Source organism: Neolamprologus brichardi, chromosome 4, assembly GCF_056152115.1.
Source record: "Neolamprologus brichardi isolate AB-2024 chromosome 4, ASM5615211v1, whole genome shotgun sequence".
NCBI lineage: Eukaryota > Metazoa > Chordata > Actinopteri > Cichliformes > Cichlidae > Neolamprologus > Neolamprologus brichardi.
Window position 1 is genome coordinate 10,295,053 of NC_142107.1, and position 27,757 is coordinate 10,322,809.

Consider the following 27,757-nt stretch of genomic DNA (forward strand, 5'->3'; position numbering starts at 1 on the left):
TTTCTCGCAAAGAACCATTTCAGGACCAAGTGTGCATGTCCCAGTTTCCTGATCGTCAGCCACAGGGTTTGGACTGAGGCTGCTTCACCCAGGATGGAGAACCTGACTTTCAGACACTCTCCCTTCTCCTCCAGCCTCCACCACCACTGCCTCAGATTGCTACTTCTCTGAGAACAGGGGGAGGCACTGGCCTACGTAATCTCCAAATGTGACCTCTCAGGTACACTTGATTTACTTACGTGGGTAGAAGCCTTTGGAGGTAGTGAGCTGAGGTGAGGAGCAGCGTGAGGGTGTCCTGGGACACTCTTTGGCTGCATCGGCCCCCAAGCTGGGGGTGAAGATAGGCTGGCTGGAACGTGCCCTGCCGCAAGCCGGGCAAGGATGAGGCGTTTCCTGAGCAGAAAGGGCCGCTTCTCCCTGCGCCAGAGCAAGTCGGGAACTCGGAGTGCCTCCAAAGATTTCTGTAAGTCTATTTCTCAGAATGATAATTATTTTTATGCTATTCCCGAGGTGTTTCATCTAGTGGAAGTCAGATAAAGAGGGAAGCTTTAAAAGGACCTGGAGCTCAGATGTGTATCTGTGTCACAAGCTGGAGAGAAGAGGACAAGAAAGTCTCGATAGTGCCACTTATGTTCTTGCAGGGAGAGAGGATTACGATTCACATCTCAGTAGTAGCGATTTTCCAGTCTGTTTTAAAGCCTTAATCAGCTACTGTTTGTTTCTGAGATCAAACTCTGTGGGTTTTTGAGTCTGTATATATGTATTATATTCACCGCCCTGAATATTCATCCCTGTGCTCTGGTAAGATCTGTTTTTTTTTATGTCTTCTTTTGAAGTAGAGTCTGACATTTTCAGATTACTTTACAAAGGTTTGCAGAGAATTTGCGCTTTTTAATTAGTGTTTTTTCTTTCTTTCTTTTCTTTTCTGTGTCTTTACAAGACGAATCATTTGCAAGAAGAAAAACAATTCTTTGGTGCTGATTGTTGCGATTGGTAAATATTTTATAATGTGTTTTCCTTTCCGGTTTTCTGCCTTGGGACCATGATGTCATAATTTATATTTTTCATGGAGTAGCGGCACTGACTTGGAAATTTGATCACTGTTTGATCAAATAACTTGCATCTAAGTTTTCAATCTTGGCCACATACATGACAACTATGTACAAATTAGCTGGTCCTAATAAGCAACACTGTAATACAAATACAAATATGGATGCTGCAAAAGACAAGAACATAGACAAAGATTTTGGAACAAAATAAAAGCATCTGCACGTAAAGTCAAAGTGCACTTAACAGTCCCAATAATGTCCTACATATATCTTCGATGCATTCGGATGGCTGTGGAAGACGAGTGATTCTACTGGGAGACCTACAGCAGCTTAATGAGGCCAGTGACCAGGGGAAGGCCGCTGGTTTGACATGTGGGCTAGATAGCAGCAGGCATAAATAACCTCCTTTGGTTTATTAAAAGTCAATCTTTCTAAAACAGAGAGAGTGCCTTGAAATTTTGCGGTTTCATTAAATAGACCAGTGCACCTGCTGCTACAGCTACAAGCAGCTCCATATCTCAGTTGGCCCATTTAAACAGTCGGTTTGACCTCTATTCTACAGCTCGCAACCATCTCCACTGTATTAGGAGCTTGGATCAGATTAGCAATGCTCTTTTTATGCTTTCAGAACATGCGATAAGCAGCAAAGCAGAGATGGTTTCACCCCTTCGTAAAGTGCCTATTGATATAACCATCTTTGAGTCTGAAGCTTTGCTCTGTTAATACCTAATTCCGCCCAAGAAATGTATAAATAAGCTATTTCTTTGCGTCTCTCCAAGTTTTATTTCTCTCTCTGTTATCCAGACCTCGGCCTCCCAGCCACCAATCAGAACTGGCCAGAGGCATTTGGCTTCCGACTTGGAGGCACTGGGCCCAGCTATATCCTGTCTGTTGTAGAAGGCAGTAGTGCCTACCTGGCTGGCCTACAGCCTGGTGACCAGGTGGTGGACATAGAGGGCCAGGATGTGACCAACCTCAGCACACCGGCGCTGATCGCTCTGGCTCAGACCCTCAAGACGGTCCCACCGAGCATCGGGGTGGTGTCACGGATTGAACAGGTCAGCTGAAAGTCAATAACCCACATTCAGCTCTACAATGGTGAAGACGGTGCAAAGGTGGCAAACTTTATTCATTTTTTGCCCTCTCAGATTGACATCAACCCTGGCCCAGATGGCCGTTTTGGCTTCACCATTGTGGGAGACAGCCCACTAATGGTTGAGGACTGCATGCCTAATGGTCCAGCTGGCCGCAGTGGCCTCAAGGCAGGGGACTATGTCATGGAGGTCAACGGCATTCCAGTGAAGCACCACGAAACAGCAGCCGCCATGATAAAAGCAGCTCAGGGACGACCTCTGCGTTTGGGTGTGCTCAGCATGGCTCGTCGACCCAAGCGGCTGAGCAGCAGCATGAGGGTGCTGTCACAGAGCGGGGATAGCGTCAGGGAGAGCCGGGCCCACAAGGCCATGGAGTTCAATAAAAAAGTAACTTTCTATCATTTTTCTGCATGTTTTGAATTGAAACTTAACATATTTAATGATGCCTTTTTTTCTTTCTCTGTCAGGTGGAGGACGTGTTAGGAGAGGAGCCAGATGTGAAGGAACAGCTGTTTGAGGTGCTAAAGCAGTACGCTGCTGAGAGGGATGTGGAGAGCCTGGCTGAGGCCCTGCCTGATATTCTGATCACAGAGGAGCATCAGCAACTGATTGACAGTGTCAGGTAGCTATTCATTCACCCAGATATGCAATCAGAGAGAGACTTGGGGGTAAAACAAGCCTGACTAAATGCCATGTGCATCTTTCAAGAAGATTGGCTTCAATGATTTACTTCTTCTTATGCAGTGATTAACAACACTTTCTCAGAAACATGGGAGTTTCTTAAAACTGTTCCTCCCGTACTTAGATGTCCCTGGAATACCAATGAGGGGGAGACTCACAGTGCAACACAGTTCTGATCATTTTTACATCTGGTTTCAGACCAAAGACAAACCTGATATGATATTTAGTATTTAGACGTGGATTATTATCATCTCTTTCACTACTCCAAGCTGTATAAAATGCAAGCTCACATACTCACATTTTATAGTCTTTACATTGGTTCTAATATGTTTCAGGAAATTCTTGTATTTACATACAGAGCACTAAACAGCCTTTTTTTTTCTTATCTCAGCTTCTTACAAAATACACTGCTGCTCGCTGTCTTCACAGGCTCAGAATTTGTTAGTTGTTCCCCAGTTTACAGGGAATTTCATTGAATCATTATTATTCAGTTATTTTTAAAAGACCTGTTTATTTCATCGTGTCTTACGGTGCCTTTTTATCGGCTATTATGGCACTTCATTTTCTTATTTATTTTATTGTTTTTGTGAACAGTGCTGTGTGACTGCTGTACCCTGCCTCTTGCTTGTGATTGCTAGGATAGGCTTCACCCTGGTTGCAACCCTGAATTTGTTACATTGTTAAGAAGATATTTCGATGGCTCTGAAGCTTTGTATGTGACTGGCTTGGTGCCATACTTAAGTGTAAAAGATTAACAAATCATAGGGACCCAGGTTTATTAACAACATAGTGACACGTTCTAAGTAATCAACACTGCATCTTCAAGTGATCATGAACCTATTTTTGGGTCCAAAACAAAAATAGCTGAAATTACTGTTTCTGCTTGTAGATGGAGTTATAGTCATATTGGGTAAAGTTATACAGTATAACCTTATACAGCAACAACCAAGAAAAACCTAGTGAATTGCCATAGGAACCCCTGCTCTTTCAGCATTTTACTGTGTCAGGGACACGTCAAAACCACACATAAATAAGTTTCTGCTCTAGGGTGCTTGAATGTCACTCTTCTGTTTCTCCCCACCTCAGGTATAGTATGCAAAAAGCGTATGATTAGAAGTGTGACCGCCGAATATTGCATTTCTTCCTTCTCAGCAATCATTGGAAAATCAAAACCCAAAACACAACACCGCTGCACACACTTGCATTTCCGCTCTCTCTGTGTTTTCTGCTCACTTCACTCTCACTCTGTTTTTTTCTCGCTTGGTCTCTTTCTTTCCCACATCTCCCTGTCAGCTGTGATGCACTCTTTGATACACGCACCAGTTTTTTGTGTGGATCACATTACTGGATGCTCTTTATTCCCTCCTCTGCATACAGCTCTTAGCTGCTACAGCCAGTTTGCTGCCGGTGGATGAGATTTTGCACACATAGTAACACACAGTGAAACATGCAGATGCTCAGTCTCCATCCACACAGTCGTGGCTTTGAAGTTCCATACTGGGAGACATTATGAGTTGCTGTCTCAGGTGAGTATCGAACAATTTGTCACGATTAATTTTCAGAGCGTTTTCAGCATGTAACTGGTCATCGAGTTTGCCTTCCTTGGCATCTATCGTGTGTGGTCATTTCTGATTGGTCATCAAGTAAACGGCACTGCTGTTAAAGCACTCTATGACAGCCGACTTGTTACAATCAATTAGTGATGAGTTTTCCCTGTGCCTCATTTTTTTTGGGGTGACGGATCTGTTCTACCTGCAGCTAAAAAACAAAGCTGCTGTCCAGCCGTCTCAGTTTCATTTGAACACAGATGTCTGTCTCACAGCACTGATGGCTCATTTCCATCCTTAGAAAGCTGCCTGGGAAAAACAAATGCTTTGCAATGTTTGTTGTCCACAGGAGAGCCATCAATTATGCATTAGCTGTACCCATAGAGGACTGAGGACTGTTGAGCTGTTTTTCTCACTTTCAGCAATAACTCTAACAATAATTGTCTGAGTCTGTCTTTAAAAAAATCAACTCTACCTTCTTTTACCCACAATTCCATACTGTGGTGCTTAATCAGGAATGCTATACCCTTGAAAGGATTTGATGTATATGTGCTACGTTCCACGCTTTTGTCTTTGTGTCTGCCTGTTATGTTGCCTACATGCTAAAAAAAAGATTTGAAAGGGTTTTGTTTGAGTTTGTAGTCTCAAGAAAGGCTAAAAATAAACTTTATATTCCACATTTAGAAGAAAGGTCTTTATGTTTCAGCTGAATCTTTAGTTTGTCTGTGGTGGGAGCCGTATGGAGTTGTGCTTCCAGGAGCTGTGCCTCAGGCGCTGTGTTGGTTGATGTAAACAGTTTCTGTGGACAATGAAATTTGTAATATGAATGCAATCTCTTCTTAGCTATTTTTGCTCAGACTTTCATGGTTCCCCATGAAAAAGCCCTCTGACTGCAGTTTATAGGCTTCACTTTCCAGTGAGCATCTTTTATTAAAACCACGAGGTTTACATTGCTCGTTTTGAGTGAAAAATCTCCAGATTAGAACAAGGTCCACAAAATTTAGTGCATGGTCCCCTCACAATGAATTGTCATAATTTCAGCTATTTGCTTGTGACCTTTCTTATAACTTCAGATGCATTTTGGTGCTAACTAGTAAACTGTGTTCCCCATTTATTGCATTTAACTTGTCAGCATGACGAAGCTATTCAGAGCTGTTACCCTAGCCTGAATTTGCTGATACTGAATGCCTTTTTTGTCTCATTAAGTATACTGATTGTGCTATAACTCCTAATCGCAGTGATCTGAAAAGCTGTACTGGGAATCCAAGCCGCTGACTAAGGAATTAAGATGCCCGACAGCGAGATATACGATTATTAGTGTGCTCCGTCATGAGCCTGGTGCCAGTGTCGTCGTTCTGAGCGCGGAGAATCAAGTGTTTGCTCTCCTTCTGCCACCCAATCTGCCGGTCTGTGTCCCTCAATCACTGTTACTTACTACGACAGCCCTCACACACTCATGCACATGCATGAGTGTGTTACACACGAATGTGAGAACACTCCACCCACCCTTCCTCTGATAATGAGAGGTCTGTGTCAGAGGATCTGATGTGTGCTTAACAGCTCATGAAACTATTTCTTTTGTCCGCCTTGCGAAAACTTGACCAGCTGGGCCACACGCTGCTCAGTCTGCTTCTGTCCCCATCGCTGATTTGCCTCCCCTCCTCCCAAAGGATGTGTTCTATTTTTAAGCAGCCTACTTCTTTTAATAAAGTCTCTCTTAGGTTTCTGGCGCACTTGCCGGTGTCAATTCTTAAATGCTGTAAAGCCCAGGGGTCAGCAAGTGCTTGACAATTGAAATTAGCGACAAGCTGGGAGTACCTATTAGCTCTTTTGTTCATGCGGTTGTGCAGTGTTTTGATAACTTGTGAGTATAGTGAAGTGTCAGCCTTTGTCTGACACTGCATCCATATATAGACTTCAAAGGTGTGAATTAATTAGACTTTCACATCCGTTTGTGTTTGAGTGCCAAAATGTTTTCAGCTTCTGCTTTATGAATCAGTCTTTTCTGGTAGTTTTTGCACCAGTTTGGATACATTTCCTACCTAGCATACATGTAATGAATAGGGATGAATCACACAGTCACAACTGCCAAACTTCCTGCATGTTCACTTATGCACATTACAGTTTCATTGTGCTGACCTGCCTATGAAATTCCACTGGGGCTCCACACTCTTCTCCACTTCTCTCCTCTCTCCCTCCTCACTTACTCCTCTGTTCTTGTCATTCTTTCTTTCCTCCACTGAGGGAAGAGAAGATTTGTCACTCACTACCTCTCACTGCTGAATGATGGACAAGTCAATACTGAGGATTATCCTTTAACCGAGACCACGAAGACAGTCCTGTGTTGACCTCGAGCCTTTGCTTCTGTCTTTTGGTGCCTGTGGAAGACGAGGATAAAGGATGGGAAGGCACAAAGAGTGCTCCCCCAAACATGAAGTTGGAGAAGAGCTAATGATGCTGCCTGAGGATGTTTTGGAGGTGTGGAAGGATTTAAACCACAGCCACTCTTATAGTTTGCTCCCTCCCTCTCTCTCATTTGGTCTCGTTCTTCATCTGGCTGCTTTCCGAGCCTGCAGCAGGAACCTTTGAGATCCAGGACACCTTTGCGTTTCTCATCTTTCTCTCCTTTCTCCTTTGTCCAGGAGGGTTGTTTGTTCAAAACTAGATGGGGACTAACTGAGACAGAGGGGAGGCATTTGCATTGCTTAACTGAGCTCAGACACTTCCTCAAAGCCCTGAAGAGCCATGGGAAGGGATAGGAGCCTTTCCAGACACTTTCGGTATGGCACTTTTTGTTTGATCTCAGAACAGTATTCACTGTGCTTTGTGTTGTTGTGCTGAGCTGTATTTGAAGTTGCTGGAGCGCTGCTGTGCAACTATATCTGGTGGACTTGTTATCAAGGTGTGTAATGATGATCATTTTTACACTTTGTGTTAGCATGTGAAAATGTCAAAACTAGAAATATCAGATTCCAGCTGGGATGAGAAAACCTCTAGATTTTAGCAAAACTCAGTTTGACATCTCCCAACAACCACTTTCGCATTTTCTTTTGGAGGCTTTTTAATTTCACTCTTTATTTTAACTTCACCGTGTCACATAGTGTGATTCCTGTTTGCAGATTCATACTTGGCCCAGCTGTTAAATTAGCTGATCAGAAGTGGGTCTGATGATGATGATAATAATGGTTTTCTTGCACTGAGTTTCCCAGCTGATTGCAATTGTCATTCATCCCTCTGTGCATCATGTCCTTGATCCACCCCTCCCTCAGACCTAATTATAGATTTATCTCGCCCTCCTTATAATTGAGGGCATCCCAAGGCCTACATCCAGCTTCACTGGAGGGAAGCTTTGAAGTTTCTGCTCACTTGTTTTGGCTAGGCTAAACTTTTTTTTCTTTTTTTCACAGAAAAGTAGAAGTTTCTTTGACGTAGGTCAGATCGTTTCAGTGGAGTTACAGTACAGGGATGTAGAGAGGGAGTAGAGGTGATGACAGCAAAAGAAACCAATAACTGACAGAATGAAATGTGATAAACGTGTAAAAACTGTCCCCATTCTGTTTTGTATTTCCCCCAACTCCGTTTGTCCGGGGAACCATGGTGATGTATGACTGTTTTTCAGGAAAGTTGAATGGCCTACATAGGGTGTAAGCGCAGAACATACAACTTCATTCCCAATAGTTATATGACCCTGGCCTAGAAAGAGCTCTAGTTTTCTGCCTTCTTTCTTTCCTAGTCTCATGACACTATCAGATTTTACAGCTCATGTCTTCATATCAGTCTCTTTTCCATTTTTTGCCATTACTTCATCAGCTCCTGCTTGTCTGTCTTTCCTTTTCTTCCTACTTTTTCTTTCTTTGTCACTCTGGCTTTCTGCTGGCTTGGATGGATAATGGTAAATGGTAAATGGACTGGTTCTTATATAGCGCTTTTCTACTCTGTCCGAGCACTCAAAGCGCTTTATACAGCTAATTCATTCACCCAATCACACAAGCACTTCTAAGTTTAAGTGCTAAGTATCTAACATTCATACACATTCACACTCCGATGGATGCATCGGAGAGCGGGGTTAGTATCTTGCCCAAGGATATTTGGCATGCAGACTGGAGCAGCCTGGGATTGAACCACCGACCTTTTGGTTAGTGGCTGATCCGCTCTGCCACCTGAGCTACAGCCACCCCTGGATACTGTTTTCTCTTATGTATTGCTGTTTATAACTGGAGCATGGTCCTTGGAATAGCAGTACCAAGCAATCTGGTGTTACAGAAGAACACATTGCTGCCCTCCAGGGAAGAGTTGACTTTTTGCTGCATGAATACACAGTGCACTTAATCATTGTCACCCTCATACACACCTTTTTGGGTTCATAATTAACACGAATTTAGGTGGATGAAGCATTACCTATGAAAGAATTTGTGTCACTGATAACACTGAGGAGGTTGTCCCAACATGCTACAGAAAGCAGTAAAAGGGAAAGGGAAGGTTTAGAAAATGGTAGTGAGACCTGCTATGATGTATGGTTTGGAGGTGGTGGCATTAAAAGAAAACAGGTAGGGAGAGTTGAAGATGCTCAGAAATTTTATTGGGGCTGTTCAGGAGAGAACAGGAATAGAAATGAGTACATCAGAGGGACAGCTCAGGTAGTGTGACTTGGAGACAAAGTTAAAGAGGCAAGGGTGAGATGGTTTGGACAAATACACAGGAGGGATAGTGAATATATTGGACAAATGATGTTGAATAGACCTGCCAGGCAGGAGGAAAAGAGGAAGACCTCATGGTTGTGGTGAAAGTGGACATGTATTTACTTGTTATTTTCTGGACTGGCACAATATGTTTTCTACAGTCTTTGAATCTTTTGTAAAGACTCTGTATTTCAGCTACATTTTCCAGATGAGCCTCAACACAAGTCTTCAACAATGTTCTGTGCATTAATAAACACTGTAGCTATTTTCCCATTTCTGAAAAATGAAAACAGTAAATTCTGAATGTATCTGTGAAGTATGTGAAGAGAGCTTCTTTTGATAAAGTTAATGTGGGCCCATGATTGCACCATGGGGAACGCCACTTGGCATACTACACTGTTTGGTTACATGAAAAACCAATTATCTGAGAGTCACCGAAGCAACTTTACCACCTCAACTCACTCACTCTCACTCATGTTTCCATTATTCCCTAATGATGAGTGTAACTGACAGTTATAAATCAGTTTTTGACATCAGTGAATAGAAAAAAAAATGTACAACATTGCTTTATCTAGTGTGTCTTTCTTCAGTGAAACAAAGAAGGTTTGCATAAGAGTGATTATAATTAAGTGCATTGTGTATTCATGGGTTTGGGCTTATGTCAGTGAGACTGCAAGCATCCAGACTGCTTTTCCATTATTCAAGTTTAGGGAAAATACCTGATGATGCTGCGAGTCTGTCCATGGCTGGGTTAGACCACAAGAGTCATTAAGTGTTAATGAGGTTGAAAAACATACAGCGAATCAGCAGTTAGTTCCCATATGTATTTGTGAGTGTGTTTGAGTCAAGGTGGAATAATTTCTGTACCAGGAGACACTGTGGAAAAGCAAACTGTAATTTTGCAGTGCTTCTGGCTTTGTGCTCTTTGAGTTATGCTTGTAATATACGTACAAATGTATTGCAGATTTGTTCTTGTATAAATGTAATAAACCGTATGAAAGCTGCAGGTGCAACCAGTAAGCAAAATAAATGTCACAAGTCTTACCAACAGTACAAAACTAGAGACTGTATTAAACTGAGTGTTTTATTCTTGTGGATGATGAGCACTGGATGTTGGTAGTGGTTTAACATACAGCTTGGGAGTGCATGACCTCATTTATAGAAGTTTTAAAAGTCTCAGTCTGTATTTTTGGAACACCTGTGCATAGCTGGGTTTAGGATACCGATCAATGTGCAGTGTTCCAGGTTGGTTTTTAATTAAAGCTATGGTCTGGTGTATATCAGTGTGCACTTGCAAAAAACTTTAAGTTTTAGTGAGTCATAACTTTGTGTTAATAATTCTCTAGAGAGTGAATATCTATATTCCCTCAGCTTTGCATCTTAAGATATTGGTATGAAGGCAACACACTACATAAGCAAGGATTTTTAAGAAACTACAAAACTGAGAATAATCTAATCTTTGCCTCCTAACGATATTCCCAAATGTACCTGTGACAGCTTTGAAATCCAAAGTGCGCCGCTGAGCCTTATTGCGATTTAAATCAGAATTTATGCTGTGTACATGGAGCCACACTGGAACTGGTGCACTCTGAAAAAAAACAAAGCACTCTTTCCTGCTCTGCAACAGTGGAAGCACCCAGGAGATTCACGGTGAAGTTAGAGAGATAGAGAGAGTTGTGTTGAGAATCGAGGGAGCATCATTTTGTAGGCAGGATGGGGAGGAAGATATGCAAAAGAGAAAAGGCGGCGGGGAGGTGCGCGCGTATGTGTAACAGAGGAGCGCCCTATATTTAAAGAAGGAGCACACGATAAAACACTTTCCAAAACAGTTATTGGCAATATTTCTTCCATTTCTAGGTCACTTCTGTTGCTTTGTTATGCATTTTTCTTGTTCTTGCAGATAATTGGCCAAATATAAACCAGCAGACAGCACTAAGACTGCAAGAGAGTTTAATGGGACCAGACATTTCAAGCAATCTAAAAAGATCAGTGGCAAATGTCAGGTTTGGGTGTGAGTAGAAACCGTAAGAAAATGGTTCTTTATCTGTGTTTAAAGCTGATGCTAAAGAATCTTAACCCTTCAAAGCCTGAACCATGAAATAATTGTGAGAAAATTCAAATCTTTGGAAAATAGGGTGTTCTTCTGACAAATTAAGAAAATAATTTCCATATATCATAAATAGCTGTATTTGGCTAATTTTGTTAGCAATGTATTGCTTAAAAATGTATTGTGCAGTTTGGAAAAAATCAGGTTCATGATGTAGGCATTAAAGGGAGAAATTTGTATCAAATAAATAGCAGCAAGTTTTTTGATGCACGCAAAGCTTCTGAGAGGTTGTGCATCTGAAATACGAGCTCTCTTTGGCTTGATTCATTATTTGAAAAAGAAATTACAACTCTGTTTTGTTATTTTTAATCTCTGTGCATGAAACATACAAAAGACCGGGGGAAACTGGGTGCACATCACACCCTTTAACACACTAAATTTAATGGCAAGTTGATGTGAGGGTTTGCTTTTCCTTTAAGAAGAAAAAAAACCCCACATTTGGAGTAGATGATGGGAGGGCAAAATAAGAGTAGTAGGGGGGGAATGAAGTGCTTTCTCCCAGAGGTGGCTCTGGCACTGAGCTTCCTCACATTTCGTATATTAGCAGTGAGCTGTCACTGATACTGAACACTTTTACCTGCAGCCGCTAATGTGACAGGATCACACAACAAAGCTCGTCTCTCGTCTCTTTCATTCTCTCGCTCACATGCAAACTCTCACGAAAATCACACACACACACACTCAGATGTTGGACCAGTTCTTTCTGCTTGCCTCGACACTCCCATGAGATGATACGGACTGAACTATTTTTAAGCCAATTAAGTGGATCCTGCTGTTGGAGCAATACGTAATCAGAACAAGAATCCCTCTGCAGTTTTGATACCTCGGACAACAGATGTTTTGAGACATTAGTATAAAGAATCTTGATTTTTGTTTGGAAGGTTTGGGGTGAAATACTGCTTGTTTTTATTATATATGATTCTGATCTCTTGTACAAATGTAAAAAAAAAAAATGCTGGGTACTGACTGAACACAAGAGAAGCTGAACTGGAAACTGCTCCTCCTTTGCTGTAAAAGCTTATCCAGTCTCTCTGGGGTTTGTTCTGATCCCACAATGTTTGTCAGGATCTTCATTCCCAAGAAGCACCGGGAGCGTTTTGACGAAGTGGTTTCCCAAAGCCTGATGAGCCGGCTGAAGGGGCGCAGCTTTAGTGACCCCAGCCGCAGCCACCTTCGCCGTAGCCGAAGCGAGGATCACCCCGAACGCCTTCTTGTCTCCACCCGCGCCAGCTCAGTGCCACGCACCCACGCAGAGGAAGGTGTGGTACCCCCTGCCCGAGGCATGCGCAAGACCACGTCACTCATAGCTGGCCACTCCAGTGGCACCACCACAAACTGCAGGTCTGTGTTAAGTAACAATGATTTTGGTTTTCCTTAAAGTTTATTTAGAGCAAAAAGAAAGAGGTGCACAAGTCCCACCTCTGCAAAAATAATGAGCAGTATAAGAAATTTGGATTTTCTCTGCTAACATTTAATCAGTTCCAGAGTGTGCTGGCTTCAGCTACACAGTGTATGTCATTTTTAGTCTTCAAGATGCCAGTTTCTTTAAATAACTGTCTGTCCTCCTATGTTTGATCACTGCACCTTTCCAAAAAAAACCCAAAACTGCCTGAACAGCCGTCTCTGTGTAAGCATGGAATTTATTTAAACTGGAACATGTAGGATTTCAGTGAAAAATAGACCCTTAAGTGGTAAAACCAGTGGCGACATAAACCTATTAGGACAGTCACGCCTGCTCTCTTTTCCTGCAGTGATGTCGTTTTTCATCATGAATTGACGTCATTCGCTTTTCCACTCATATAAACTCATTTAAAGATTTAATGCTGAGAGGTGTTTGAAAAACACCTTTAAACATGATTTAAGCATCCTTTCACCTTCTGCTAAAGTTATGGAAGTAAACTGCCACAAGACACTCCCGATCACCTCGTTATACAGCTCCCTGGGGACACATTGTCCATATTTAAGTAGGCTTGTTCATGCAGGATGTGAATTTAAAATAGTGTGCTGAATATGGAAGTCTGCTCAGCTTCTTTCAGAAAAGGCAGACGAACTATGTTTAACTATGTTATGTGACTCAAGGCTACATTCACTGAGCTTGACAATTAATGAACTTTACCCCATTTATTGTAAGTTTCTGTCCACTGGATGTTATTTTAATGATGTTTAAAAGTTTAAGAGGGCTTTCTTGTAACCTGTTTTCTAATATTTACTACAGTCGTGCTGATTTAGCCCCTGAATGTGATAGATTATTTCAGGTGACCTGCTTTTCTTTTACAACAAAGGAGCTCTAAGTATGGTTGTTAACTGAAGCTTAAATTTGCTTCTTTAGGACAGTGAGAGTTTGCAAGGGCAACATGAGTTTTGGCTTCACTCTCAGAGGCCATGCTCCAGTGTGGATTGACTCCGTGATCCCTGGTAAGAATGAAGCAGATAATGGACTTCAATGTGAACTCCATATAGGTAAACTGTCTGTCATTCCTTCTCTGTTCTTCAGGAAGTCCTGCAGACAAAGCCGGTCTAAAACCAGGAGACCGCATCCTGTTTCTCAATGGACTGGACATGAGGTTGAACTGCATAAACTGCACATATTCTTTGCATGTTTTTGCATAAAACAGTGCAAATCCTAAAGCAATTTGCTTGTAAAGAAATAAAAAGAAGAAAAGTGATAGGAAGTTAGCATAAACATGTTGTTCTGGTCCCACTGTTAAAGATATTTTTTCATTTGTAAAATTTGGAGCCTTTGAATATATTACAAGACTGAAGTAAGAAAAAATATGACAAGAAAGTACCCCCCAAATCAACTTTTCATTCATTGGTTACTGGTTATTTGTGCACCACCAACATGACATAAGTAGTAGTGACATCACTAAATATTAAGTTTTAGCTTTTCTACTAAATAACTGGTAGAAATGCCTTTACATCCTGGATACCATCTGTCTGCCTGCAGGACCTCCTCGCATGAAAAGGTAGTGTCCATGCTGCAGGGAAGCGGTGCCATGCCCACACTGGTAGTGGAGGATGGGCCGCCTACATTTACCCTTGCAGAGCAGGACCTTGCAGGAGGCGGTGTTCCTACAGAACGGGCCCGCTCTCCTGTGCTCAGCTCCCTCCAGTGGGTGGCAGAGATTCTGCCTCCGAGTATCAGGGTTCAGGGTCGCACCTTTGGGCAGCAGTTGGAGCACCTGCTGACCATTCAGGAGAGATACACAATCTGCAAAGCATTGGAGAACTTCTTCCAGCATAGGTAAGCAAAGCACAGGGAGAGAAGGAGAGTATGGATAGAGACCATAGATTGTGTACTGTATAAGGGGGAGACAGAGAAAGCTAGTGACTCAATAATATTGCTAGTAATATATTAATATGGTTATATTTTGTTCAGCTAGAAGCAAATTAAGTTTTGGGTTTGGATTTCAGTTCAGTTCAATAACTTGGGCCAACTACATAGATGATGGCCATACACCTGAGTTCCTGTTACCCTCTAATTCCTTTGACCTCTAACTGGACAGCCAGGTGATCTCTGTCCCGTTGCCTGTGCTTCAATGACAGGAATGTTGACACTCTGATCGTGGATGTGTTCCCAGTGCTGGACACTCCAGCAAAACAGGTGATCTGGCAGTTTGTTTACCAGCTGCTTACGTATGAAGAGCAAGAACACTGCCAGAGCAAGATTTCACGTTTTCTTGGATACAAATCCCCAGGTAAGTGCACAAATTTGTTGTAGTTTACATTTTTATGACACTTGGTATTACATATGGATTATGAAAATGTGTTTGTGTGTGAGATGGAGACTCTTCTAATGAAACGGCAGTGTCCTTTGATGTGGTCTCACTTTTCACATACCTTCAAATGAAGCAGTGGAGACTGCCAGCAAGACCCATTGTAGCCAACCTTTGCATGGAGGAAGTGGAAAGTAAAGCTCTTGGCTCTTTCACAGAGACAGCACCTAGCCACTGGTACAGATACATCAGTGACACCTGGGTCAAAATCAAAACTCAAGAACTCAAAGCCTTCACAAGTTCCCCAGGGAAGATGCAAAGTTAATACAAAGATAATAATTTAATGTTTCTGGCTGTGCTGTTGTATTACGGAGGATGGAAGCCTCAACATGGAAGTTTACTGGAAGCCCACACACACAGACCAGTACCTACTCTTTGACTCCCACCACCCTCTGGAACACAAACTTGGGGTGATCGGGACGAATCGGGCAGAAAAAGTTCCTTTGAAGCACAACATCCCAGTGCACTTTAGACCCAACCACACACTCAGACAAAAACTGGTTCATCCCAAGGACAAAACTCCCAAACACAAGCTAAACAATGTAGTGTATGCTGTGCAGTGCAACGAGGAGTGCTCAGACCTCTACATTGGAGAACCCAAGCAGCCGCTCCATAAACATATCGCACAGCATAGAAGAGCCACCTCGACAGGACAAGATTCAACTGTACATCTGCACCTAAAGGACAAAGGTCACTCTTTTGAGGATGCCAGTGTTCACATTTTGGACCGAGAAGAGGAGTAAAAGAGGTCATCTATGTCCGCTGTGAATCACCATCTTTGAACAGAGGTGATGCTTATGACACCAACTGTCAGCCACCTACAATGCATTTTTGAGATTCCATCTAAGGCAGCTTAACCCCCATTCACATCTTGTGTCAGGTGATCTCAACAGGTCATATGATAGGAAGGCTGAGAATCAATACGCCACTCACTGTGGTTTAATTCAAAGCCTCTTGTAGCAATGACTCATGGCTTGGCTTGCATAATGACCACCTCCTCAGAGACAGTTTCCCAATTTTTCCAATTTGTGGGACTCACCGTCTTTTGGTTTAAGAACTGAAGAAGCTTCTTGAACATCTCCAAACAACTTAAAGAAGTCAGTCGACTTCGTTTCAAGCTCTTAGGACTACTATGACCAGGATGACTGAGAATCTGCAGAGACGTATGTCCTGACGATAATCACGGGTCACTTTTGGGGATCTTAAATAGAATCGCTAGTTCGGTGAAATGCAATCAACCCAGGTGCTGCAGCCCCTTACACTCCTGCATTGCCAATACATGTGTGTGTGTTCCAGTTCCACCTCCACCACCACCACCTCCCCCTCCTCCGGAGCCCGAGGTTGTCCCTGAGCCCCACCGCCGTAGCAGTTCCATGAGGGTGACAGGGACCACGTACAGGAGCAGTGTGAGGGGACGTAGCTCTGATGACCTGGTCATTGGTACACACTTGGGCATGGGTACTGAACTTTACTGTCTCTGTCATCATCAGCAGCAACATTAACACCCCGACCACCTCGGCACGCTTGACTCCTATCACGATCATGACGCCATTAGCACTGGTATTGTTATCATTGTGCCTGTCCACACGGTCCTGTTTAAATTTACTTATTGATCAGAATTAAGTTTTCTTCAAGCTTCTTTTATATGAACAGTTTTGTTGAAATCACTACATGCTTTTACATTTGCATATTTAATGTATTATTTAATGTATTTAACATGATCCCATGCAGTCATGTAGTAACATCAGTCTAAATCCAGTATATCTCTTTGCTGATCTCACTCACTCTGCTCACTAACTCACAAGCCACCCAAAGCCCAAATACTAACAACACATGCAAAGCTGGAATCTATATTTGGGTCTATCTCACTCATAAGAGTCTAAGTTCTTCCAATGGTTGTGTTATCATAGGCCACCGTGCAGAGCCATTACTGGAGACGGGGATGAGGCTAGCTCCAGGAGAGAGACAGTCAGGGGATGGTACCTCTCTCCCTGAAACTCCCAACAACCTCACTAATGTACGTAGCCATGCCCATTTTAATGAGACAAGATGCATATAATAATGGCAATTAAAGAGTTAGAATAAGAATTCTCAAACCAGTATATATATATTTATATATTCGTCTGCACATTTTCACCATGTAAGCTGTCAGCAGTGTACGCTGAACTGGAGAACATGTATTCAGCCAAGAGGTCCAAGTCTCTGAAGAGTCGCCCGCCTCCTGCCCCTGAGAGTTTGCTGGATCTGGACCCTCCGTCACGCACGGCATCCCCTACGATACACCTTAACACAGGTAGCTGATTGTAGACGTTTGCGTTTGGAGCTGGAGTGGAATCTTACTCTAATACACAAAATCTCCATCTGTCTGTACATCATGAAAACCTCCTTTATGATCAGGAGCTGAGCACCCAAACCTGACACACAGGTACATCTTAGAGCCCTGAAATTTCTTATCTGTGAAACATATTATTTGGGCGTTGTCACGTTACCTAGCAACCACCTAGGTAACGTTTGTGTGTGTGTGTGTGAGTTAAACGAACAGATTTGTTTTCCTGCTGTACATAAATACACAGCAGAGCAGAGGTTTAAGACAAATACAAAATTTAATCTCCTCAAAAAATTCTTTTCCCGAGGGCTAATTTATCTTTTTTTATGACCCACTTGGGAAGGATCAGAGCAGTCATCACAAATTAAATCTGGATCACACTGGGTTAGGCTCTGACGATTTAAAAATTTTACATCAGTAACAAAGTGCTGTCATTGAACACTGAGCTGCATACATATTTGGTGATGGTGGATCACCATTAAGTACACCCGTCAGTCAAAAATTAGATTTCTCTGATAGTAATGTAATTACTGTATGTAATATGAACACGAGAATCATTACTTATATTTGTTCTCATAATTCACTGACTGCAAGGTATCATTAAAGAGACATTTCTTTTAACTGCTACATTTAAACATAATTAAGAAAGCCAAGATTCTGCTGTCATCATTACAACGTATCATTTCCTTGTCTTAGGTAGCCGCAAAGGCCCTTCATCCCATACATCCTGGCCGGAGCCTCTCCCCAGCCCCCCACAATCCCAGTTCTATCCATCAGGGTTAACAAGCCAGACCAGTGGGGAGTCCAACCCTTACATCAGCCTTGACAGTCCCCCTCCCTCACCTCCAGAACCCCCCGACTACCCGTCGAGCCCCCCTGCTCACCGCAGCAGCAAGCGCCGTTACACCTTCTCCAAACCGCCTCGCTCTGAAGACACAGACCGCTTTCTGGATGCACTGAGCGAGCAGCTGGGACAGAGGGTGGCAATTGTCGATGACTTCTTGACTCCTGAAAACGACTATGAAGAGGTAGAATCACATTAACACTGCACCAATTTTGCAAAGCACTGAAATGAAATTATCATCAAGTAACTGTTTCGCTACTGGGAAAACTAATGTTTAACTTTTCACAGTAATCAAAACTCCTTTAATTTCTACAAGGTGCTTTATGCAGTAAAATAAAATGCCTGTTAAATCCTTTGTGACCACAAAGCACAGGACACACAAAGACATTGTTCTGTGTTTGTAATAAAAGATGCTGGGACATGTTTCCCCAGTTTGTTTAATATAAGATTTCAACAGTTTACCAGTTTAGAGTCTCTCTTGTTGTATAGGGTCAATCTGTCTCATGCCTCTGGCTCCTATTTTGGAGTATGTTATCTGCTTATATTTTTATTTTTGCAGTACAACATGTCATATTTGCTCAATCCAGCATGAAAGACGAATAAAATGTGTCTTTTCTTTATTTTTGTGACTAAGAATTGCATGTTTTAAAGGGTTCTATGTGCTTTATTTTACAGTATTATGAAATTATCTTTGACCAGAATAGTGAATTTCTGTTGTTTCTGTGACTTCAAACAACATCATAAAGCATAAAGCATGATTAAAATTTACTTAAGGTTTTCTCATAGGTGGACTGCCTTGACCTTGGTGTTTTTAAAATCAAAGAAAATTTATAGAATAATATGTGTCATAGAGAGAGGTTCACAAGCTGTTGTTGACCTGACAAATAAATCTTCAAATGAAAGAGCATGTAAAGGATTTAAAAACTTAACTGCAGCATTTGCATTGAAATACATTGAGGAGGTTGTAGAGAACCTGCTTACCAATTTATGTATTTTATTTCTGGTTAACTCTTGTAGTTTGACAAATGTACCAAAAAAATCCACTTTGGCATTAGGTCTAATGAAGTGTAATTGGTGTTAATGCCAGGATGTTGTGCAGATGGGCTTCCCAGATGAAGAGGATGAGGATAATGAAGACGATTTGGTGGTGGATGAAGAAGAAAGTGGAGGATTTGTCGCTCCAGAGCTCAGCAGCCCGAGTGATGTCCAGAGCAGCAGTGGAGAAGAAAATGCCTCATCTCTGACCTACTCATCTTCCTCTGATCACATTCCCCCACCCCCCATGACCCCTCCTCCACCCCCACCAGTCCAGTTCAATGATCCACCTCCGCCTCCTCCGCCCCCAGCACCTGCACAGAGTCAACCGCAGCACCAACAGCAGCAACAGCAGCAGCAACTAAGCTACACTCCCGAACATTCCCCAAGAACATACGTGCCCATCCGCCGGAAATCCGGCCCTCCTCCCCCACCTCCTCCCCGCAGTAATCCACCACCTAAACGCCACTCCTTGCATAAAGTCCTCCCTACAAGGGAAGACCTACAGGTGCATGCTACCATACAAGAGCTAAAAGCCTACCAAGAGCAACAAGCCTACCAGGAAAGGCAAGCCTATGAGGAGCAACAGGCGTATAAAGAGAGGCAGGCATATGAAGAGCAAAAAGCCTTTGAAGAACAACAACTCCTGCAAGAGCAGCAGGCCTTGCAGGAACAACAAGCTTATCAGGAGAAAATGTTCAAAGAGAGACAGGCTTATGAAGAGCAGAAGGCATTCGAGGAGCAGAAAGCTTTTGAAGAGCAACAGTTGTACCAAGAGCAACAGGCCTACCAAGAAAGACAAGCGTACGAGCAGCGTCAAGCCTACCAGGAGCAAAAAGCATATGAACAGCGTCAAGCCTACAAGGAACAAAAAGCATTCGAGGAGCTTCAAGCCTACAAGGAGCAAAAAGCATTCGAGGAGCTTCAAGCCTACCAGGAACAAAAGGCCTATGAGGAGCAAAAAGCCTATGAGGAGCGACAAGCCTATAAGGAGCAGCAAGCGTATCAAGAGCAACAGCTGCACCAGATCTACCAGAGCCACCACTCGATGCCTGCCCAGCCAACGCAGCAGAAAGCCCATTCACCTCTTCCTCTTCAGTCCTTACCTCCTCTTCCCTCTCCAGACTCCGTCCATCACCATGCAAACCACCCTCTTTACATGATGCGCCAAGCACAGCAGCAGCAGGCCCACCAGACTCATCATCACCGACGTCTGTCCCGTTCTGCGCCTCCCCCACACCAGCCGTCACCCCAACCAACAGGCCATCCCAGCCAACAAGGTCAGTACGTAGAGGGCATCTACCAAAGTCATCAGAGTGTAAGACCCCAGCCCCACCATTCCTCAACTGAGATGCTCCACCAGATGCACCAAGCCCCGGCTCATCATTCCTCAACTGAGGTGCTGCACCACTTGCAGCAATCCCAGGCCCACCACTCATCTGCTGAGATGCTTCAACAGATGCAGCAAGTCCATGCCCACTACTCATCATCAGAAGTGCTCCACCAAATGCACAAATCCAAGGCCCATCATTCGTCAACAGAGCTCCTGCACCAGGCACAACAGATGCAGCAAATACAGCCTCTCCACTCCTCCACCGAACTTCTCCACCAAGCCCACCAGATGCATCGAGGACAGCCCCACCATTCCTCAACTGAGCTGCTCCATCAAATTCATAAACCCCAGGCGCACCACTCCTCTACAGAGCTTCTTCATCAGGCCCATCAAATGCACCAACCCAAGCCCCATCACTCCTCCACAGAGCTTCTGCATCAAACCCAGCAAGAGCCTGCATCCCTCCCAGTTCAGCTAAATCGGGATGGCCACTCCCATCAGAGCAGGAGAAGTCTAAAGGGCCATCATCAAACTGAAGTGTCGGTGCAGGGGAGGCACCAAGAGCAGCAGATCCACCAAACCCACCACCCCCAGCCCACAAAACCCTCCCCCCAGAGACCCCACTCTATCCAGCAGACGCACCACCATTCCAGCACTCCTCAGATCCACCACATCCATCACATGACCCCACAGCCACCTCCTCAGGACTACCAGCACCAGATTCACGTCATCCACCCTCCCCAGCAGCCTCACAGGCCCCAGCCCCTTCTCTCCACCTTTCAACCCCTGCAGCCACACCAACCAACCCTCTCCACTTTTCAGCCACTGCCTCAACACCCCCAGTCACAGCACCAAGTCCAGTCCTCCACCCAAACTGCCCGCCCACAGTCACAGCCCTCGCATCATTTGCTGCAATCTCAACACCAGTCACAATCCCAGCCTCACCATAAACAATCCCACAGCCAGAGCCAGCCCCAGTCCCTCCCCCACTCTCTTTCTGACCCCACGGAGCACCTAGAGCCCCCACCACCTCCTCCTCTCCCCCCACCCTGCTCCCCTCCACCTCTACCAAGACCTAGTCTGTCCAGAATGGACTCCAACCATATGAGTGTAAAGAGGCTGCGCTGGGAGCAGGTGGAAAACTCAGAAGGGACAATATGGGGACAGGTGAGTTCTGATTGGAAGCCAAAGCTTCTCAAAGTGCCACCGAGTTTAGATTTAGAATTCTAAATGTAAAATATTTTGCAAAACTATAACATTTAGACCTTTTTTAAACGAAAAAAAAAATTGTGTTTCTAACAGTTGGGAGCAAATTCTGACTATGAAAAACTGCATGACATGGTGAAGTATCTGGATCTGGAGCTGCACTTTGGAACACAGAAGAGCGCCAGTGAGTATAAGGGGCTGTGTGCCTAACTAGAGTGCTTTTATCTGTGTGCACAGCTAAATATTCATAAGAGTTAGGGAAGCCCAGTATAAAGAGTGAAAAATACTTTGATTAGTGATTCATTAGTTGGGAAGACAACATTATACCTTAAGGTTTTTAGATGTCTTTAATCACAGTCCAAGGATACAGAGATGAATTTTTAAACAAAGAATGAGGCAGCTTCCTCTTTGGGTTGAAGGACCTTGGCTTGATCTGTCATTGTACTCTATATAATTTGCCTCTAAGAAATCAATGTAAGCTATGTAAAAGGAAAATTTAGACTAAATCTGTTTGTCCAGTCTTTCTCACCTACCTTCTAAATTTTGGCATTTAACTTCCCCGGTCTAATTTTTTAGTGCCTGCCCCAGAACCATGCCCTCAGCTAGAAACCTTCAAGAAGAAAGATGTTATAGAAATTCTGTCCCATAAGAAAGCTTACAATGCCTGTGAGTATGACTGCCTTTAATAAAAATGTTTCAAATGTCATTTGTAATTAAGATGTCAAGATGAAAGTTAGAAACCATAGTTGTAGCTCTGTGAATCAGAGTTAAGTACTTTGATGATGATTATCTTCTGCCTCTAGCCATCCTGATAGCACACCTGAAGCTGTCTCCAGGGGAACTGCGTCAGATTTTGATGAACATGGCCACAGACAGGCTGGAGCCAGCCCACATTAAACAGCTGCTACTATATGCCCCCGATGCAGAGGAGATCAAAAAATATGAAGAGTATAGACAGGACCCCAGCAAACTGAGCGAGCCAGATCAGTTTGTGCTGCAGGTACAGTTCTGGTTTACCGTTACCGGGCTACTTTTGAGTTTCATTGATCTTGCATTTATCTTGATCTGCCTGTTGTGCATATATCAGATGTTATCAGTACCGGAGTACCAGACCCGCCTCCAGTGCCTCCTCTTCAAGTGTTCTCTTCAGGAGAAGACAGAGGAGCTGAAAGGAGCATATGACTGTATTTACAACGCCTCCATGGAGCTGAAGACCAGCAAGAAGCTAGCTAAGATACTAGAGGTAGCCCTTATGTTCAGAAAGGTTATGTCACTGTAGATTAGAAACACATGAAAATACCACATACTTTTTTGACTAGTCTGTGAGATACTGATAAGAGACAGAGTCACTGTAGAAGCAAAGGAGGACATTCGCTAAATTATGTCTTTTTTTGTGTGAAAGAAAAAGAAAAGAAGATGAAAAATTAAATTACGGGAGCAAAAAAATTACACTCATAAACTAGGGGTGAAAATTAACAATGAAGATAAATTACTGTTGATACAATAACAGATCTGTTTACTAATTTGTGCCCTGTTTAGTTTGTGTTGGCGATGGGGAACTACTTGAATAACAGCCAGCCTAAAACCAACAAAACTACAGGCTTTAAGATCAACTTCCTTACAGAGGTACACCGAATGATATTTAACATATTATGGAGTATTTATGTATGGGCTTGCATGTGTATTTTATGACTCCACAATATCGCGTGCAGCTGAGCACAACTAAAACAGTGGACGGGAAGTCAACATTTCTGCATATCCTGGTTAAATCGTTATGTCAACACTTCCCGGATGTGTTGGATTTTTCCAAAGATCTTACGATGGTTCCACTTGCAGCAAAAGGTAGATACATACATTTGCCTTTTAACATTTGTTGAGAGTGCCAAAAATGTACTGGCACGATTGTCAAATTTAAGTGGTTGTTTTCATTTTGGCTAGATCTGCTTTTTGTCTCTGAGCATCTTTTTCCTCTTGCCTCTGGTTTCCTATGTTGCACGCACGCACACCTGCTTTTAGTAAACCAGAGGAACATCACCTCCGATCTGAATGACCTTCATACCACAATCCAGGAGATTCGCTCAGCTTGTCAGAAGATGCCTGCGACCTCTGAGGACCGCTTTGCTGTTGTCATGAGTGTATCCTTAAAACCCCCCCACTGGGGTCAGGGGACAAAGAAAACACTATGTAGTAAATAAGATTAAACATTTTTGTGCCTTAACTCTATGGTGTTAAGAATTTCCTGGAAAACAGTCATCCTGCAATCCAGTCTCTGGAGTCTCTCCAACAGAGAGCCATGGAAGAATTCAGCAAGACTGCCTCCTACTTTGGAGAAGACGGCAAAGCCACAAATACCGAGGCCTTCTTTGGTATCTTTGCCGAATTCATAAACAAGTTTGAGGTGAGCAGGAAATATTGAGCCATTCTTCATTCAAATGATTATCTTTGTTGCGTCTGCAGCATATTTCCTTTGTAGTTCCCTCCCAGCTGTCTCAGTTGCTTTTGCTCAACTGCTTGTGATGCATAACCTAAAAGGTTGCAGATAAACAGTTGCACTGTGTTATCATCTGATGACTGCCTCATTACTTGCTATATTTTCTGCTTTGCCAGTGTTTTTATTTTTAGAGAGGGCCGTGCATTCTGTTTAGTAATGAGCACTGTCTGCATTAAATCAAAAAAGCACTCTGCTAGGTTACAGCACTGATAATGAGCTTCATGATGTAAACTAGCAGCGCCACTTTGTAAACACTCAGCATTCATTAACGTGTTCCAGCCCGCCAGACGTTTGATATTGGAGGTTTTAGATGCTATACTTTAAATTTTAAAAAAGCAGAGTTTTGAAAAATGTAACACTGTTTTGCATATTTCTATCATTTGCATTTAGTGTTCAGTATGTTAAGTGCAGCAGCTTTTTGCTTTTCCTTTTTCCTCTGTTGCTTTTTCTTTTTGAGCTTTGCTGTGCTTGTGGTTTTCAAACTTGTCTAACTTTCTTTTAACTAATCTTTTTTTGTTTACATCTGTTTATTAACATTTCTATGTAGTGTGTAGACCACATGAATAAAAGTACAGGGCTACACCTCTTTGTCTATGATGTCAGGTGTATAAAATCAAGTACCTGCCCATACCATCTGCTTTTTATAAACATCTCTGGGATAAGTCAGTTCATGAAGTTTCTCACCTCCCAGATATTCCACAATCAACTCTAAGAGGTGTTATTGAAAAGTGAAGGTGTTTAAGAACCACAGCAGCTCAGCTACAAAGGGGCAGACCACATAAAGTTAAGAGCAGAGTCAACCAGTGCAACCTCCATCATTAACATCAGCCAAAAACTGTGCGCCTGGAGCTTAATGGCATAGGTTTCCATGGCTGAGCACCTCCTGCAGGTGTACTGTACATGTGGCCCAGTACTTTTGTCCATATAAGGCACTGTCACAAAAAATAAAAATATATATTTAGAAATATTACATATTTCAATAAGCAGGATGCATGCAACAAAGCAGTAGGTTAGAAGAACTAAAAATAATACTACATGGAAAAACAAAGGATGTATATAAAAGTAAATTAAAAGAAAATCCTGCATCATCGTTTTTCTGCATTTCTTTGCCACAGAGAGCTCTGAGTGATCAGCAAGTTGCTGAAATCCCAAAAAGCCCCAGGAGTCCACGAATGGCCTCCCCGCTGGCCTGGTAACACACATGCACGTGTGGAGATTACAACATGCAGTTGTTCATACAGAACAAAGTATACCCAAGTACACAAACATCCTATATACGTATACTAGTATATAAATACATTAACATACAAGCACATAAACCACACATCACAATACCAAGCAAAAAAAACAAGTTAGATGAAGGGAAAAGCAGAAGCATTGGCATCAAAGACAGATAATGTAGCTTTAGACCAGTGTTGTACTATATTATATGTATCTTCAATGATGACGACCAGTCAGTAGACTGCAACCTTGTTTAACCTTCAGGATAACTCTGCTGTTTGATAGTCGCTCAGTAACATCGCATAGTTTAAGCAATATTTCTCTAAGCCCTCTAAGTTTAGGTCATTGAGCACCTGCATAGTGCGGTATGACAATGATTTAATAAAATCTTTGTGGCATAACCACGATTAAGACATAGATCCAAAGATAGATATTTAATTTAAATATATTCACACTCGTTGGTTCAGATGAAAGTACAAAAGCAGTTTTTGAATTAGTTTGACCTTTTTAAGGTGCCCACCGCACTGAATGTAACCTAAATTCTTTACTAAGTGATGCTTGTTTTCTTAAGTAAGTCCTCAGCTTAGGATGCATTCTTTGCAGCACTCCTTTAGTTTCAGTGGAATTTTCCATTTTCTACCATGCCAGCTGTGGTGGTAAGATTTTTTTTTTTGTATTGCTGTTGTATAATGCTTAACTCCTGACCCTACCAACTTGTGTATATGAATTATTGGCTCAAAGTCACTGTTGGTGGAATTTTCCATCTCAAACCGTGCCAATATACCAGTAGGATTTATTTCTTTTTTGGATTGTTCATTTTGTTTCTGCATTGCTCCTATACTTCTTATCCTACCAACATGTACGTATATAAAGGTGTCACTGGCTCCAGTCTCGAAGACACTGATAACAGATTGCCGAAGTGGGATTATGTGGATCTTACAGCGGGCACTGTGCAATAAATGAATGTTTAACTGTAGTCCACTGTTTGGTGTTATATCTATTAAAGTGTAAATAGGGATTATATTGTGCGTGTGGACTGTACATAATAAGACAGAATATGAAGAAAACATACACTACAATTTATAAAGCACTTTGTTACTTTAATGTATTACCCAAGTATTTCTTTTACTGAATGTGTGATATGATGGGACCATAGAGTTATACCACTGAGAGGGCGAAATATCATATCGTGTAGCAGCATTTGATATCATTTTCACACACAACTAATAATGCAGTATACCAGCTGTTCAGATATTCCAGTGCTTTGTAAAAACTGAAGCTTATAGCTAATATTTTTTGAAATCATAAGACAAATTATTACGGTAACAGTCATGTGTGCAGTCAATAAAACCTTTGTTTTCTAATGGTATAAGTTGTAATGTTCTGGCTAAAGTACAGAATGTAAACCTCTAAGGCACTGGCGTTCATTTAAGGCCTACTAAGTGTTAAGTCTGTGTTTTGTATTGTAATCTAAATCTGACAAATATAAAGAGCTGTGTGAGATCCACATTTGGGTGAATGTCTTCTTCAGAACTTAAGCTGTCTTTATACAGGAATGCTGAATGGACTGTATTTATGCCAGGGCAAAATCAAACACCTCATATACCCGTGTCCTTACAACCTGATTACTGCTCCACATGGCATTGCTGCAACCAGTTAATCTTGCTACTGAGGTGCAGTGTTTATGAGCATTTGTCTTTGTAAGATAAGCCTGTATCTGCATTTTTCTCTCCTGGATGTGAACACACACACACAATCTCAATGTTACTTTGATAGCATATTATCACTGCCCACATCTTTAGTGTATTTTACATGCATTTAACACATTCAACAATCACAGTTATTTTACTGACAACGGGACTCTGTTGTGAAAAGACCTCCCTGTGTGGAGTAATAAATCTCTTACATTTTAACTACACCGTGTCGTGGACGAGGTAAAAGTGGAGTTTGATCTTTTGGAATGGAAGTGGAAGAAGCTTTGATTCCCAAGTCATTCGTGACACATTTGTGAATCGGTTGGCTTGCACAAGTTGACTTGCAGAGAGCCCAGCTGGAATGATACAAAGTGTGACGGTGTACTGAAAGGTAAGCTTGTTTTATTCAATTAATATCCAACAGAAAGCCTAAGAGGGTAAAATGGCGAGCTGCAGTTGTTGCCGTTATCTCACATAGAGCTGTTTTGTCATTTTTAATTCTACAATATTGGAGGAACTTTGACTAAGTCTTAAACAAGCCAGCAGATGTGTTTAAGAGTGAAGTATTTTTGGTGCTGTATAAAGCAGTCTGTCTGACGTGGTGGTCAACTCAACTACACACGCATACATATACTCATATACTTTATTAGGTACACATTGGGTTGCACAACTGC

The 27,757-nt window shown here is 42.5% G+C and overlaps 1 protein-coding gene across 1 annotated transcript; it reads left to right on the plus strand.

Moving 5' to 3' along the window:
• The first annotated feature begins 26 nt into the window (after positions 1-26).
• On the plus strand, positions 27-26,075 carry grid2ipa (glutamate receptor, ionotropic, delta 2 (Grid2) interacting protein, a). The gene is made up of 23 exons (XM_006791502.3): positions 27-463; positions 1,854-2,107; positions 2,198-2,530; positions 2,611-2,765; positions 12,223-12,498; positions 13,487-13,572; positions 13,652-13,721; positions 14,105-14,401; positions 14,704-14,855; positions 16,230-16,391; positions 16,844-16,950; positions 17,079-17,226; positions 17,956-18,287; positions 19,191-21,638; positions 21,774-21,861; positions 22,254-22,343; positions 22,481-22,677; positions 22,765-22,920; positions 23,217-23,303; positions 23,390-23,519; positions 23,694-23,812; positions 23,911-24,075; positions 25,284-26,075. The coding sequence occupies exons 1-23, from the start codon at positions 382-384 to the stop codon at positions 25,362-25,364; spliced, it is 6,015 nt and encodes a 2,004-aa protein (XP_006791565.1). The 5' UTR covers positions 27-381; the 3' UTR covers positions 25,365-26,075.
• Positions 26,076-27,757: the final 1,682 nt, after the last annotated feature.